Source organism: Drosophila simulans, chromosome X, assembly GCF_016746395.2.
Source record: "Drosophila simulans strain w501 chromosome X, Prin_Dsim_3.1, whole genome shotgun sequence".
Lineage (NCBI taxonomy): Eukaryota > Metazoa > Arthropoda > Insecta > Diptera > Drosophilidae > Drosophila > Drosophila simulans.
In genome coordinates this window covers 20,460,030-20,473,663 of record NC_052525.2, presented here as the reverse complement: position 1 = coordinate 20,473,663, position 13,634 = coordinate 20,460,030, and the positions used below count along the sequence as shown (strand labels likewise).

Here is a 13,634-nt window from a genome sequence, read left to right as displayed (position 1 = left end):
CGCGCCCAGCGGCCAGAGTTGTCACCCCTATTACCGATAGCCCGGCGATAGCACGCGATAGTCGATAGCACTCTCCGCTCTTTGCCACGAATTGCAAGTTTGCGATTCCGTCGCATTCAAGTTTCAGCCATTGTTTTGTGCAAAAAAACTAAGTAATAGTGCTTTGGTGGGCTAAAACAAGTAATCCTGGACATCCGGAATTCAGCCAACAACGCGCACCGGTGACTTTGGGACTCTTGCATCGAATTAAGCAGCGCCGAAAAAAAGCCGGCAGGCGGAAGAGCGAGAAAAATGACGCTGGACGTGGGCGGCGTCGCCAGGGGACTGCTCACCTGGGACAAGCAGGAGCACCTGGTCAAGCTGGCCATTCTCATTCTGGCAGCGGTTTTATGTGAGTAAACAGCGCTTATTCGGCATTAACCGAGTGGGCGTTGTGAAAAGGTCAAACATTCGCATCTGCTGCTATCGATAGCTTGATGTGCCGCTGGCACTATCTGGTAAAATTACCCAGAGTATATAATGGCTTACTTATGCGATTCAGCACTATTATTAGTTATTTCCTAGTTTATAAATTCCGTGATATGCATTTAAACAAATGCATAGCTATAAACATCTTCCGATTGCCATGTTGTAGAATATCGCCTTGCCAGCCCTGCTAGAATATCGATAGCTTGATACACGCTGGCATGTGCCATCACTAGCTGGTTGCTTCTTCTTACCACCGCCGACTGAACTTCCTTTTCCTCTTGCATTTCTGGACAGCATTCGCCACACGCTTGTTCTCTGTGCTGCGATTCGAGAGCGTAATCCATGAGTTCGATCCGTACTTCAACTACCGCACCACGCGGTTCCTGGCGGAGCAGGGCTTCTACAAGTTCCACAACTGGTTCGATGACCGCGCCTGGTATCCACTGGGCCGCATCATCGGCGGCACCATCTATCCCGGGCTGATGCTCACCTCGGCGGCCCTGTACCGCCTGATGTGGCTGCTCAACGTGACCATCGACATACGGAACGTGTGCGTCTTCCTGGCGCCCTTCTTCTCCTCGCTGACCACGCTGGTGACCTACGCCCTCACGAAGGAGATACACGTAAGCCACCGTCCCACCGCGATATTTTTTCGATGTTCAAATTCGCACGTGGTTCTTATGATCATTTCCCCCTTTTTAGAGCACTGGAGCTGGCCTGGTGGCCGCCGCTTTGATATCCATTGTTCCAGGGTACATCTCTCGATCCGTGGCGGGATCGTACGACAATGAAGGCATCGCCATTTTCTGCATGCTCTTCACCTACTATTTGTGGATCAAGGCGGTGAAGACGGGCACGATCTTTTGGTCGGCTATGTCGGCATTGGCCTACTTCTATATGGTCTCCTCGTGGGGTGGCTATGTCTTCCTGATTAACCTAATCCCGCTGCACGTGCTGGCGCTGATGATCACCGGACGTTTCTCGCACAGGATCTACATAGCATACAGCACGCTATACTGCGTGGGCACCATTCTGTCGATGCAGATCTCGTTTGTGGGATTCCAACCCATCCAGAGCTCCGAGCACATGCTGGTGAGTGTAACTACTTTGTGTAATGCTGTGCAGTATAGCGATGAGTGTGATCTGTTGTGATGAATACATTTTAAATTCTTGATAGGAAGAGTATGACACATAATGAGTACCAAAAACCTAGCTGAATTGGTCACCAAAAGAACTCTAATTTGAATTACTCGCTATGTGGAAAAGAAAGGAGTGTTAATCGTATTTTTCTCTTGCAGGCACTGGGAACCTTTGGCCTGTGCCAGATTCACGCTTTCGTCGACTACTTGCGCTCGCGCATTCCCAAGGATCACTTCGACCTGCTCTTCAAGACGTTGGTTTCCAGTGTTTTGACTGTGGTGTTCGTCGTGGGCACCCTGCTCACGCTTACCGGGAAAGTCTCCCCCTGGACCGGCAGGTTTTACTCGCTACTGGATCCATCCTATGCCAAGAATCACATTCCAATCATCGCCTCCGTATCGGAGCACCAGCCTACATCCTGGTCGTCTTTCTATTTTGACCTGCAGGTAGGTAAACCACTAGCTTCGTAGGAAACTCTCAACTTAGCAGTGCGCTTATCGTATCTATTTTTGTTTAATAACTCCTTACTACAACAAAATCCGGTTTATTTCAACCCTATCCAATTACAAATTTTCTGCCGAAGATGAGAACTTAACCACGATGCGAATGATATGCGCCTTAATGTATTGAGTGATTACCTTGCACTTTGATCGCTGAGGCAGTTAAATAAACATGACATAAACGTGACCCCTTTTCACTTAACCATCCAATATATAGTTAATTCATTGGCTTTCTTTTAAATTTCTCTTGCAGATCCTGGTGTTCCTCTTTCCCGCTGGCCTTTATTTCTGCTTTTCCAAGCTGACGGACTCGAACATCTTTATTATTTTGTATGGCGTCACCAGTATTTATTTCGCCGGAGTGATGGTGCGTCTGATGCTGGTCCTGGCGCCCGTGATGTGTGTGCTATCCGGAATTGCCATTTCGCATCTGCTGGCCAAGTATATCAAGAGCGTTGATGCCGGAAGCTCGTCGAAGCAGGGAGTGGAAAGCAAGCGACAGCACAAGAAGCTGGAACAGCAGACGGGTGGCGTGAAGAGCGAGGTGGCCATTGGATTCGTGGGTGTCATCACACTGATGCTCATAGTGTACACGCTGCACTGCACCTGGGTCACCTCGGAGGCCTACTCCTCGCCCAGCATTGTGTTGAGTGCCAGGTCGCACGATGGCGGCCGCATCATTTTCGATGACTTCCGCGAGGCCTACTACTGGCTGCAGATGAACACTCCGGAGGTGAATATGCAGTTTTGATTGCCCATTTGTCGAGTGCTCTGCCGAGTTAGCCATAGATCATAGTCAAAAGATTGGCGTAATGCAATAATTTAATGGCTCTTACGATCCAATTTTCATCTGGCTAAGTCGGCAACACGAGATTTCGCATCTTCATGATGACTACATTGTAAATTCTTGATAGGAAGAGTATGAAACATAATGAGTACTAAAACAACCAAGCTGACAAAACACAATATCCCTTTTAGTTTGCCAACTTTTGTATAGCGCTCGTACTGACCGTTTCGTAATGTACTTTTCAGGACGCTCGCATAATGTCCTGGTGGGACTACGGCTACCAGATAACGGCCATGGCCAATCGGACGATATTGGTGGATAACAACACTTGGAACAACACACATATATCGCGCGTTGGCCAGGCGATGGCCTCTTCGGAGGAGAAAGCCTACGAGATAATGAGGGAACTGGATGTGGACTACGTTCTCGTGATTTTCGGAGGACTCACTGGCTACTCATCGGACGATATCAACAAGTTCCTGTGGATGGTGCGCATTGGCGGCAGCACGGACCGTGGTGCGCACATCCGCGAAAAGGACTACTACGCGGCCAACGGGGAGTTCCGAGTGGACAAGGAGGGCTCGCCCACTCTGCTCAACTGTTTGATGTACAAGATGTGCTACTATCGCTTCGGGCAAATGTACACGGAAGGTGGCAAAGCCCAGGGCTACGATCGAGTTCGGGCGGCCGAGATCGGCAACAAGGACTTCGAACTGGATGTCCTGGAGGAGGCGTACACCACGGAGCACTGGCTGGTGCGCATCTACAAGGTCAAGGATCTGCCGAATCGCGGCGTCTGAGAAGGAAGTCGCAGTCATTCCGCTCTATTCTGTGTTCTGTACATTAGTTAACTCTGCCCGTCTCCCTCTATCTCGAATATTTGGCAATCTCTCTCGCTCTAGGAGCACCAATTGCTGCGTTTTCCTGCTTTACCCGTCATGCATTTAGTTCTACACTGGCACTAAACCACAAAAACCAAGTATTTTTTTTTTACATATTTTTACAAATGGGTACCAGATGCGTGTGGCTTCTTAAGCAAGAAAAGAGCATGTAAGCGAATCGAACGAAATATATATATGTGGAAAACTATCGTAATCATTGAAGTTTCACTGTTGCAAGTGGGGAGCACAGTTCACGTAGTAACGAATTCTTCTCATGGTATCTACTCGTACAAAACGTTTAAAATAAATCTGATACAAGTAATTGTATTATTGATTATTAATTATGGAAATTAAAAGAAACTTATTGCGTTGCCATTGGCTTAAAAGAATCATCTCGAGAGCTAGTGATTTGGAATATTAGTTAATTTCAAACTGTTCCTGGCATTTTTATGTTAAATTTCTGCCTATTAAAGTTGCTAATACTTACCACAGCACATGTGCAACTGTATACTTGTATTTATAAACTAATAGAAAATTCTTTCATAAGATTTCTCCTGAGGATAACCAAACAATATATCCACTGAAGATTTTTTCTTTATAAACGTGGAATATAAACAGCTTCTAAAAGAGTAAATATCTTACACAGTATAATATTCCAGGAGAGAATGGCGCAAATTGGATAAATTAATATTATACCATTTTTGATATATACTTTGATACTTTAGGATAAAACTTTATTTGAAATAATCAAAATGCATGCGGGTATAAGTTAAAAATGCGTAACATAGTCTGTAGGTGGTTGGATTTCTAGGACACAGATCAGGAGTTGGGAACGCTCCAGTTTAGTGGCTGCCGCCGTTGGTGGTGCCATTGGCCTTGGGCTTCTGCTTGCCGGCGGCAATGAAAGTGGTCACGTCCAGCTTGGTGGCCAGAGCTTTGAGCTCCACCTTGCCGGCCGGGTTCTTGCCCAGGATGAGCACGCTGGGGTCCACTTCGAGGACGCGGGCCAACTTGCCCACAATCTCGGATTCGTTCAGTCGGATTACTCGCTTGTTGAGCGCCTTGATTGCGAGATCGGACTGCTGGCGGTTCATGCTCACGATCTGGGTGATCAGCGTCTCCTGACCCACGACGCCCAAGACAGAACTAAGTGGGGAAAAAACAAGAGGTTATAACGGTGGAGCGAAAGGAAGGGATTGCGGTGATCGTACCCATCATCCTTATCCACGACGGGCAGCTGGTCCACGCGGTGTTTCTTCATCAGGGCAATAGCCTCACCAACCGTTGCATCCGACTTGAGAATGGCCGGGGGAGCGGGTAGCTTCAACTCGGCGATGGCCAGGCTCCACCACCAGTGACCGTGCTCGTTTACCGGCTCCTTGAAGTTGCGCGCCTCCATCCAGTTGTCCGACACGAACTTGGTCATGTAGTTGCGTATGCCATCGGGCAGAATGACCACGCACCGCTGGCCCTTCTTCAGTTTGCGGGCATGCTGGAGGGCAGCGTGCATCGCTCCGCCACTGGAGCCGCCGCACAGCAGACCCTCCTCCGCGTTCAGGCGTCTGCTCATGGGGAAACAGTCCGAGTCGCCGATTTTCGTCCACACATCCACGACGGTGTCATCGAACACGGTGGGCGGGAAGTCATAGCCAATGCCCTCCACCTCGTAGAATTGCACATCGGTCTTGTTGAGCTCAGCAGGGCGGGCCAGGATCGAGCCATAGGGATCCACGCCGACTATCTGGCAACTGGGAGCCTGCTCCTTGATCTTACGCCCAATACCACTGATAGTTCCCGCCGTTCCCGCGGATACCACTATCATATCGACCTTGTTGTCCAGCTGCCACAGGATCTCGGCGGCAGTGCCATCGTAGTGAGCCAGCGGATTGCCAGCGTTGCGATACTGATCCAGGACAATCGAGTTGGGCGTTTCCCGCTGCAGCTGCTGCGCAACGTAGATCAGTCCCTCCGGCGAATCGTAGGCTGCCTCCGTGGGAGTACGTATGATTTTGGCGCCGAGGGTTCGCAGCGCGGACACCTTCTCGTTGGACATCTTCTCCGGCATCACGATAATGCACTTGTATCCCTTAACGGCACAGGCCATTGCCAGTCCAATGCCCGTGTTTCCAGACGTTGGTTCGATGATGGTGTAGCCTGGCTTGAGCAGGCCCTGCTCCTCGGCGTCCTGCACCATGCGGTAGCCAATGCGGTCCTTCACGGATCCTCCCGGATTAAGGAACTCGCACTTGGCATCTGTAGAGAGGAAAGAGGCAATTAAATGATCTTAGATTCTATCTGTTCGTTTTGTTACTCGGAGACCAAATTGTGGGTTAGGAAATGAGATTTTATGACTGAGTCAGTGGAATTCTTCGGTGGATTTTCAGGCTATAAACTTACACATCTCGCATTCGATGCCCTCGCTGGCGGGAATGTTGTTCAACTTGACCAGTGGAGTGCATCCGATCACCTCGAGGATGTTGGGCGTAATCTGCTGGCGGTGGGCGATGCCCCGATGGATGTGGGGCGACTTCTCGGCTGTTCCCAGATGCCATTTGCACTTGGACGGCTTGCCGGGATCGATGAAGTCCGCGGGCCTCTCGTATGGCTTCGGTTGTGGCATCTCTGAAAGGAGGAAGAAATTGTTATTAAAATGTGTTTGGGAATCTCTATAGCGGATGGAACATGATTCTCAAAATATAGCAATCAGTTGAAACGATTTCGCCTGCTAGCTTAATTATCTACAGGAAAGGTTAGTACAATAAGTGTAAAGTAAATAAATTACTTGCTTGTTTTAATATATTTCTAGAAGCAATATAAAAGTGTAACCTTCTTTTTCATCTACAGATGAAGGGATAAGGGATCCTTGTATGTCCCGGAATATGGGAATTCTTTTGTAGGCGCGTACCAAGAAAGTATCTTATAATATCACACTAGATACCAACTAAAATACGATTTATTAATTAAAATTCGAATTGTGTTTAGTGATAATAGTATGACTTGAAAAAGCTTATCTGCTCCTGAATTTGAATAGATTCGCTTGATTCGCGATCGTACAAACGCCAGATGGTGCCGGTGGACCCCCGATGACCCGTACCTTATCACCCCAGATTCCGGTGTGCAAATAAATGGGGGAAAAATCTCAATCAAAATATATTTTCTGTTGTCTCATTGCGACGAGGTTGCGAAATTGCGTGAGATTACTATTCAATCGAAAGCGAAAAGGTCGGGCCCAAAAGCGATGACGTGCCAAAACTTAAGGATATGCAAATCAGTTGGAAACAGGAAGTGCAGCTTGTTTGTTTCAATTTGCCAGATCCCGAATTCGAATTCTCCTGAGAAACTTCACATTTGCATACGAGTTTTTCTAGCTGTAATTATTAAAAGGATACAAAACTAAGACTCTTAGCTCAAGCTCAAGGCTTTCCTTATCACAACGAAATTTCAAAATACGCGAGGCTGTTCGATTCTATGGATTCTATTCGATTCTTTGTGGAATGTGTTCTACGGATTACCCGTTCATTGATACGGCATTTTTCTAGATGTAATTTTTAAAAGGATACAAAACTAAGACTCTTAGCTCAAGCTCAAGGCTTTCCTTATCCCAACGAAATTTCAAAATACGCGAGGTCGTTCCATTTTATGGATTCTATTCGATTCTTTGTGGAATGTGTTCTACGGATTTCCCGTTCATTGATACGGCATTTTTCTAGCTGTAATTATTTAAAGGATACAAAACTAAGACTCTTAGCTCAAGCTCAAGGCTTTCCTTATCCCAACGAAATTTCAAAATACGCGAGGTCGTTCGATTCTATGGATTCTATTCGATTCTTTGTGGAATGTGTTCTACGGATTTCACGTTCATTGATACGGCATTTTTTCTAGCTGTAATTATTTAAAGGATACAAAACTAAAACTCTTAGCTCAAGCTCAAGGCTTTCCTTATCCCAACAAAATTTCAAAATACGCGAGGTCGTTCGATTCTATGGATTCTATTCGATTCTTTGTGGAATGTGTTCTACGGATTTCCCGTTCATTGATCCTTCAGTCTATCTTAGACGTTCAGTTCCCAGTTCGAAGCCCTTTAACTTGGTAAATAAATAAGGGCTACTGTCGTTCAAGTGGGTTTCCATTTTATAGATAAGCTTTCCAGGTGGCACTGATTGCTTGCGCTGTATACGGACACGCCACTCGAAACCTATCTATTACCTACAACGTAAACTCAAATAAGGGAACATTTATTATATGAAAAAAAAAACGGTACCAACGTTGTGAGGGTATCTTGTGAACCCAGGACTAATGATAGGGTAGGTCGGAATCAGTAGTATCAGCATGTATTAAATTAACTTAATAATTGAATGGAGCGCAAAGTCTTTCTAAAATGCTACCTAAGTGTTTATATAAACTTCCTAATATTTATAATTAATGAATTGCATTTAAAAGTAATTTTAAGAGCTACATACTATTTATTACACGACTCGTTGAATCTATTCATTAAATTATACGTCATGTTTTTAATTTAAATGTAAGCTGTATAAAGTGGTATTGAGATACTTTATGTATTAAACTTTAATAATATAAATATAGCATATAAAATATAAATCAAACAATTTGAATGCAAGGGTGAGCATTAAAATTAAGAAACATTATCAGACGACTAAAATATTATTTATGTGAATTTCGAATCAAAATATCGCATTTCAAAATTACTTGATTTTAATATTAATTTGTTTCTTTTTTTCTGTGTAAACTCTCAACTTTCCCGGTTTTCCTTTTTACTGCTCTTTCTTGTTTATCTCCCCCGCCGCTGACATGCACACACACACATTTTTCCATATACATATATGTACATTTGTTTCACAAGCACGCGGCTTCAAAATAGAAAAACAAAAACAAAAACGAACGGCGAATATGTGAGAAGAAAAAACAACATACAAAATAGCAAGCACATGTTTCTCTCTCGTATTCTTTGTACTTCTACAAATTTATAATTCGCCGGTTGGAAATGTGCGAGAAAGAGGCAGCACAAGGAACTTCGAAGGAAAAGGATCAGGACGAATGCACTTTGCACAGTTGTCAGCTTAAGTTTTACTTACCAGTGCTGGTGATTAGTGACCCAGGAGCGACTAACTAGCGCGAACTGCGAAAAGCGACCGCTACGATGCTGCCAACGAAGGCAATTGAACGGAATCGGAATCTAACCAACGCACTGAACTTGCGGCTAACGGTCGACTGCGACGCCGGCAGAGACGGCGGCAGCGCACAGTGGTGCGTATGCTCAACACAACATAAAACAACAGTGTGACAAATATTCATATCATATATTTTTTCATACTTAAAAAAAATACTTGAAATGCCATTGTTTTAGAGTTATTTTCATTTAAATAAAAATGTAATATATTAATATAAAAATTTTTGATTTAACATGACTGTTTTTTTCCTCTAGCGGTACAAACAATTTCCCCGTTTTTTCTAGTCAGTCTGGAAAGATCTAATATAATGTTCGGATACAAAATAAATAATCAGAAAAGCTTGTATGCATTATCCATATTTAACTGTTACTTAGATAAGAATATATTTAATTTGCCTTGTATTTTATTTGATTTTTCATTGGATCTCATTGGAATTGTGGATTTGTTTTTTATTTTTGATAAATAATATACATTGTGGTCCAAAATTATTACGATTTTTTTAGAGTAATTATCCCATTGTTAAGGTGAGATTGAAACAAATAGTGATAACCGGTTTCGCTCTCCTTCATACACAGCATGGCTTGATCTGCTATTTCCTGCACTGAAAATAAATGCGTAATCTAACTAATAAGATTCAGCAGTAGTACCAGATACGTTTCCACTTAAAATTGGTTTGTTTTAATTTTAAACGTAATGCTGAAGTCCGAATCAGTTTCCTACGCTTTTAAAATACCAAACTATAATTAAGAACCAATTCATCAAAAACTTTAAAGCTGTAAGTTATCTCCAACTGTGCTTTTACAGCTACATATACATGTATTGGAAAAGCTGCATGTTAAACATTTTGTAGTGTTATAACGTATGCTACACTATATAATCCTATAGCAAGCATTATACAGCACTTTTATTTTTTTAAGCTCTCACCTACATACATATGTATGTCGACAAAGTGATCTATTCACAAAACGAGGTACTTAGTATTCAGAAGACAACTTATTTCAGTTATGGTATGGTAAATTGATAACTGCCATCTGTATATGCATATGTATTATATCATAATACATATGGATGTATTGAGATATAGAGATTGAGATGTAGAGATACATTTCTCTAAAATTGAAAAGAAGTTCAAGTGAATTTTTGGCATATTGAATTTCCCCAAGAAGAAAACACTTAGATTGTGATCCAACAGCACCAAAGCCGAGGTAGGCGTAACTCTATATTTATGAAATTATTTCAAAATGCTTTAAAAACAAACAAGAAGGACTAGACCTATGTGCTCAGAAGGCGGCCGAGGCGATGACCTGCAGGGCCATGTAGATGGTGGCGCCCAGGGCCACGAAGAAGGCGAGGGCTCGGGAAGGCTGGGGCACCACGACCACGGCGTAGACCAGTGTGTGGACGATGCGGGCGATGCCCACGGCGCGGAACAGGTTGATGGCCAGGAAGGCGGCCGGATCAGTCAGGACGTAGAGCAGACCGATGGCGAAGAAGGGCAGGATGTTCTCCAGGTCGTTGCGGTGGGCACGGCGCACACGCTCCACGTTCGGATCGTCGAACTTGACCTTCAGCTTGGGGGACATCAGGTCCTCGGGGTTGGCGAAGGTCTGAAAATGAAGATACCGATTAGAGAATCTTAATACAAGAACTTAGGGATGTGCATTTGAATTTCGTATCATTTTGTACAACCCTCCCAAAGTCCAAGTCTTTATAGCTACGTGTTCAATTCGATCCACACCTTATCTTATTATCTGTGTCATCCTAAATTGTCAAAAGGTATAAAGCATTTTATATTATCTGAATTACCATTATTTAAATGAAAATAATTAATAACGTATCACCAAGCAATAATAGCAGCTAATACTTCGCGTAAGCTAATGTTAATGTATTTATAAATATATTATTTGAATATTATTATTATTAATATTATTTTAAAGTTGTGGCATATCAGTTTCTAGAATCCGCGTGATAAGCCAATATTAACAATAAAACATGGTAAACTAAAAATGTTATTATAATAGTAATACTTATTTGTAATTCGTCACATTATTTTTTATTTTAATTTTTTTAATTTTTGCAATTGTTAAATGTTTTTAATATAAAGTTTGCATTTTTAATTAGTTAATTTCTCTTAAAATTTCACTCGTTATTTCCACATATTTTGTATACTAATAGATTAAGTTACATTATTAATTATCACCGTTGCTAGTTGAATTCTAATAACTTTCAACCTTAATAAATTCACTAATCTATTTCGTTAGATCCATTTAAACTTTCACTGGCGCAGAGACTTTGACCCCACTGTGCGACCCGCACCCCGCCCCGCCCTTACCCCTCACCCACCTTCGTCTTGAACCGCTGGATGGCTGTCAGAAGGCTCATCAGCAGCATTTTGATCACCAAAACTCCGACCCAAAAGGTGAAACTCTTGAAGACGGGATTGGAGAGGCTGAGCAGTTCCACGGGGCTGGCCATTGTATGTGATTTAACTATAACTTTATTATCTTTATATTGCTTAAAATGCCTGGTCTGAATTCAACAACTTGCTCGGCCGTCGCTGAAATATTAAATGAGCGATACTCGCGTGCGCCTTTTTTTATACCGGCAAATAAAAGCTCTCTCTCTGCGGCGTAAGCGAATAGGCGAATTTTGGGGCGGAGGCGAACTGGCGCATTTTGCGGCGAAGAGAAGAGAGTGCTTGCTTATAAAGAGAAGCGAGTGTTTTTCAAGCAAAAAATGCCCGAAGAATACAGCAGAGGCCACAATGGTAAAGCAGCAAAAACAACATACCCTAAATTGTGCGTTAATAAACGAGAATAGGTTAAGCTAACAATATAATAACAAATAAAATTATTATATAAATATGTTTCGCCTTCACACATGCGATCCAACTTTCCAATCTCTAAAATCAAGTATACATATAAAAGTCACCTTGAACTGACCGCGAGTGTGAATGTAGAAACGCCAATATCAACCCATTTTCATGTAGATACCATGTAGATGCAGGATACTTACGGCAGTAAAGAAGCGCATGAGACCCGTGTAAATACCAGCGGCGAAGATCTTCAGAATCAATATAGCCGACCATCCCAGGTAGCATCGGAACACCTGGTTCTCCAGCGATATGAGTTCGGGGTTAAGCATTTCGATAGCTGCAGGTGCACTTGCATACTGACATCGGTTATAATCGGGTTGCGTTTCAAAACAGAAGCAGTTGATACCTTGTAGATTGGGTATATCGATTTGAGTGAATCTTGTTCTAAAAAATTCCGAATTTGTTTTCGGGTTTTGTGCTTGATTATATAGACTAGCTAGTTCGGAAAATGTTTTCTTCTATTTATTTTGAATCTATCAACATGCTGAATAATATTTATCGTATTTTCTTACACCATCCGCGTTTTTTTCCAACAAAAAGCATTATTTTCGGAGCTCTGAAAAATTTGTAACTCCGTAGCTCGGTGGTGTATCTTTTTCGATCATAGTTCGCAACTACGTATAACTAGTTTTGCTGTCACTGTAAAGTGCTGGCGATTAACTTTTAATAGAACTACAATAGCATGGGAATTGCCGCTAATTACCGTAAAATTGCTGAGACAAAAAGCTTGCCAAAGCTCAATTAGATTTCGTTCTGGTAGTAAATTCTCGAAAAATGCATTTTCAAAATTGAAACAGAAATACGGATTAATCAAAACATTGTAGCGATAAGAAGGTCTAAATATAGTTTCGAAGCGCACCTGTATGCGTTGAATCATATCACAAATTGCTTTCCAACTGATAAGCTGGGATTGTGATAACAAATAATCGTATATGTATGTACTTCTGGTTGCTACTAGTAAGAAATTATTCTAAAAACATATATTTTAATGGCTAGGTTTTGAAATTAACAGGGCACTAAACAGGTTCAATATGTGGCATAAATACTCTACAGAGAACTAATTTAAAAATCATAACAGGTTATAAATATATTTCCTCAGCTGTTTAATAACAACTTATCTTGTTTTCAAATTGGTACCAAATTTAGTCAAAGGAAACAAAGTATATATTACTCAGATATATATTGTTGGTCAGAATTAACATCCAACTCAATCTTACCGTGTCTGTTTATTTCCACGTAATCGTATTTATTTAAACTATTAAACCTATTGCAGGTAGTAGATAAGGCCGGTTCGGAATTGTAATTACTAATCTAATTTGATAAACTATATTATTTAGCTAAACTAGGAGCGATCGGAATGGAATAGCCGATTATTTTTACAGCTTAACGATCGTTAAAAATACGGGGAAAATATAGCTTTAATGATCTGCAACGTTACTTAATAAATTTTATTAAACCCGGACGACTTAGCTACCACTACACTTAATCTAAGCCTTTTTAATTGAAGGGTATATAAAATTCGGCTTGTTTTTTATGTTGCTCTAAGCTTTTAATTGCACTTAAAAAGTTCAGTAACAGGAACCAACTTCTAATATTTTTAGAAAAATATATTTTATGTATTACAATTCCATCAACCTTACAACCTAATATTCCACTCTGAACTTCCCATAAAGTCCACAATATTAATCATGATTTGAGGAAGTGACTTCCCCGGAGAACTTTTCCTCAAAATATATGTTTTCCATTATCCACTTGGTTGCCATCGGAAAATTGGCGACCCGTTGGCCCCGATTC

The 13,634-nt window shown here is 42.2% G+C and overlaps 3 protein-coding genes and 2 non-coding genes across 6 annotated transcripts; 3 read left to right on the top strand and 2 right to left on the bottom strand.

Moving 5' to 3' along the window:
- Nucleotides 1-66: 66 nt before the first annotated feature.
- LOC6739891 (dolichyl-diphosphooligosaccharide--protein glycosyltransferase subunit STT3A) lies at nucleotides 67-3,990 on the top strand. The gene is made up of 6 exons (XM_016180904.3): nucleotides 67-391; nucleotides 763-1,091; nucleotides 1,171-1,560; nucleotides 1,767-2,054; nucleotides 2,362-2,841; nucleotides 3,141-3,990. The coding sequence occupies exons 1-6, from the start codon at nucleotides 292-294 to the stop codon at nucleotides 3,693-3,695; spliced, it is 2,142 nt and encodes a 713-aa protein (XP_016040228.1). The 5' UTR covers nucleotides 67-291; the 3' UTR covers nucleotides 3,696-3,990.
- On the top strand, nucleotides 1,610-1,691 carry LOC120285414. The gene has a single exon (XR_005544712.1). It is a non-coding gene; the product is annotated as a small nucleolar RNA Me28S-U3344 (small nucleolar RNA).
- On the top strand, nucleotides 2,987-3,071 carry LOC120285401. Its single transcript, XR_005544699.1, has one exon. It is a non-coding gene; the product is annotated as a small nucleolar RNA Me28S-U3344 (small nucleolar RNA).
- A 493-nt stretch (nucleotides 3,991-4,483) lies between the features above and the next one.
- Nucleotides 4,484-9,011, bottom strand: LOC6726557 (cystathionine beta-synthase). The gene is made up of 4 exons (XM_016174224.2): nucleotides 8,870-9,011; nucleotides 6,174-6,398; nucleotides 4,988-6,029; nucleotides 4,484-4,922 (listed from the first exon to the last, which is right to left on the bottom strand). Exons 2-4 carry the CDS (start codon nucleotides 6,394-6,396, stop codon nucleotides 4,619-4,621), a joined length of 1,569 nt encoding a protein of 522 aa, XP_016040227.1. The 5' UTR covers nucleotides 6,397-6,398; nucleotides 8,870-9,011; the 3' UTR covers nucleotides 4,484-4,618.
- A 1,132-nt stretch (nucleotides 9,012-10,143) lies between these two features.
- On the bottom strand, nucleotides 10,144-12,138 carry LOC6726562 (microsomal glutathione S-transferase 1). Of its 2 annotated transcripts, none has more exons than XM_016174228.2 (2): nucleotides 11,981-12,138; nucleotides 10,144-10,572 (listed from the first exon to the last, which is right to left on the bottom strand). In XM_016174228.2, exons 1-2 carry the CDS (start codon nucleotides 12,107-12,109, stop codon nucleotides 10,246-10,248), a joined length of 456 nt encoding a protein of 151 aa, XP_016040226.1. In that variant the 5' UTR covers nucleotides 12,110-12,138; the 3' UTR covers nucleotides 10,144-10,245. The 2 variants fall into 2 exon arrangements, with proteins under 2 accessions (XP_016040226.1, XP_002107516.2); XM_002107480.4 differs by lacking the exon at nucleotides 11,981-12,138 and adding an exon at nucleotides 11,309-11,541.
- Between the last annotated feature and the right edge of the window lie 1,496 nt (nucleotides 12,139-13,634).

Bases quoted from the DNA above. Each gene is read 5' to 3' on its own strand.
- LOC6739891 (XM_016180904.3), top strand. From the start codon at position 292: ATGACGCTGGACGTGGGCGGCGTCGCCAGGGGACTGCTCACCTGGGAC. The intron at 1,561-1,766 runs GTGAGTGTAACT...TTTCTCTTGCAG, and splicing joins AGAGCTCCGAGCACATGCTG to GCACTGGGAACCTTTGGCCT. The intron at 2,055-2,361 runs GTAGGTAAACCA...TTTCTCTTGCAG, and splicing joins CTTTCTATTTTGACCTGCAG to ATCCTGGTGTTCCTCTTTCC.
- LOC6726557 (XM_016174224.2), bottom strand. From the start codon at position 6,396: ATGCCACAACCGAAGCCATACGAGAGGCCCGCGGACTTCATCGATCCC. The intron at 6,030-6,173 runs GTAAGTTTATAG...TCCTCTCTACAG, and splicing joins GGGCATCGAATGCGAGATGT to ATGCCAAGTGCGAGTTCCTT. The intron at 4,923-4,987 runs GTACGATCACCG...TTCCCCACTTAG, and splicing joins GTCGTGGATAAGGATGATGG to TTCTGTCTTGGGCGTCGTGG.
- LOC6726562 (XM_002107480.4), bottom strand. From the start codon at position 11,440: ATGGCCAGCCCCGTGGAACTGCTCAGCCTCTCCAATCCCGTCTTCAAG. The intron at 10,573-11,308 runs GTGGGTGAGGGG...CTTCATTTTCAG, and splicing joins TCCAGCGGTTCAAGACGAAG to ACCTTCGCCAACCCCGAGGA.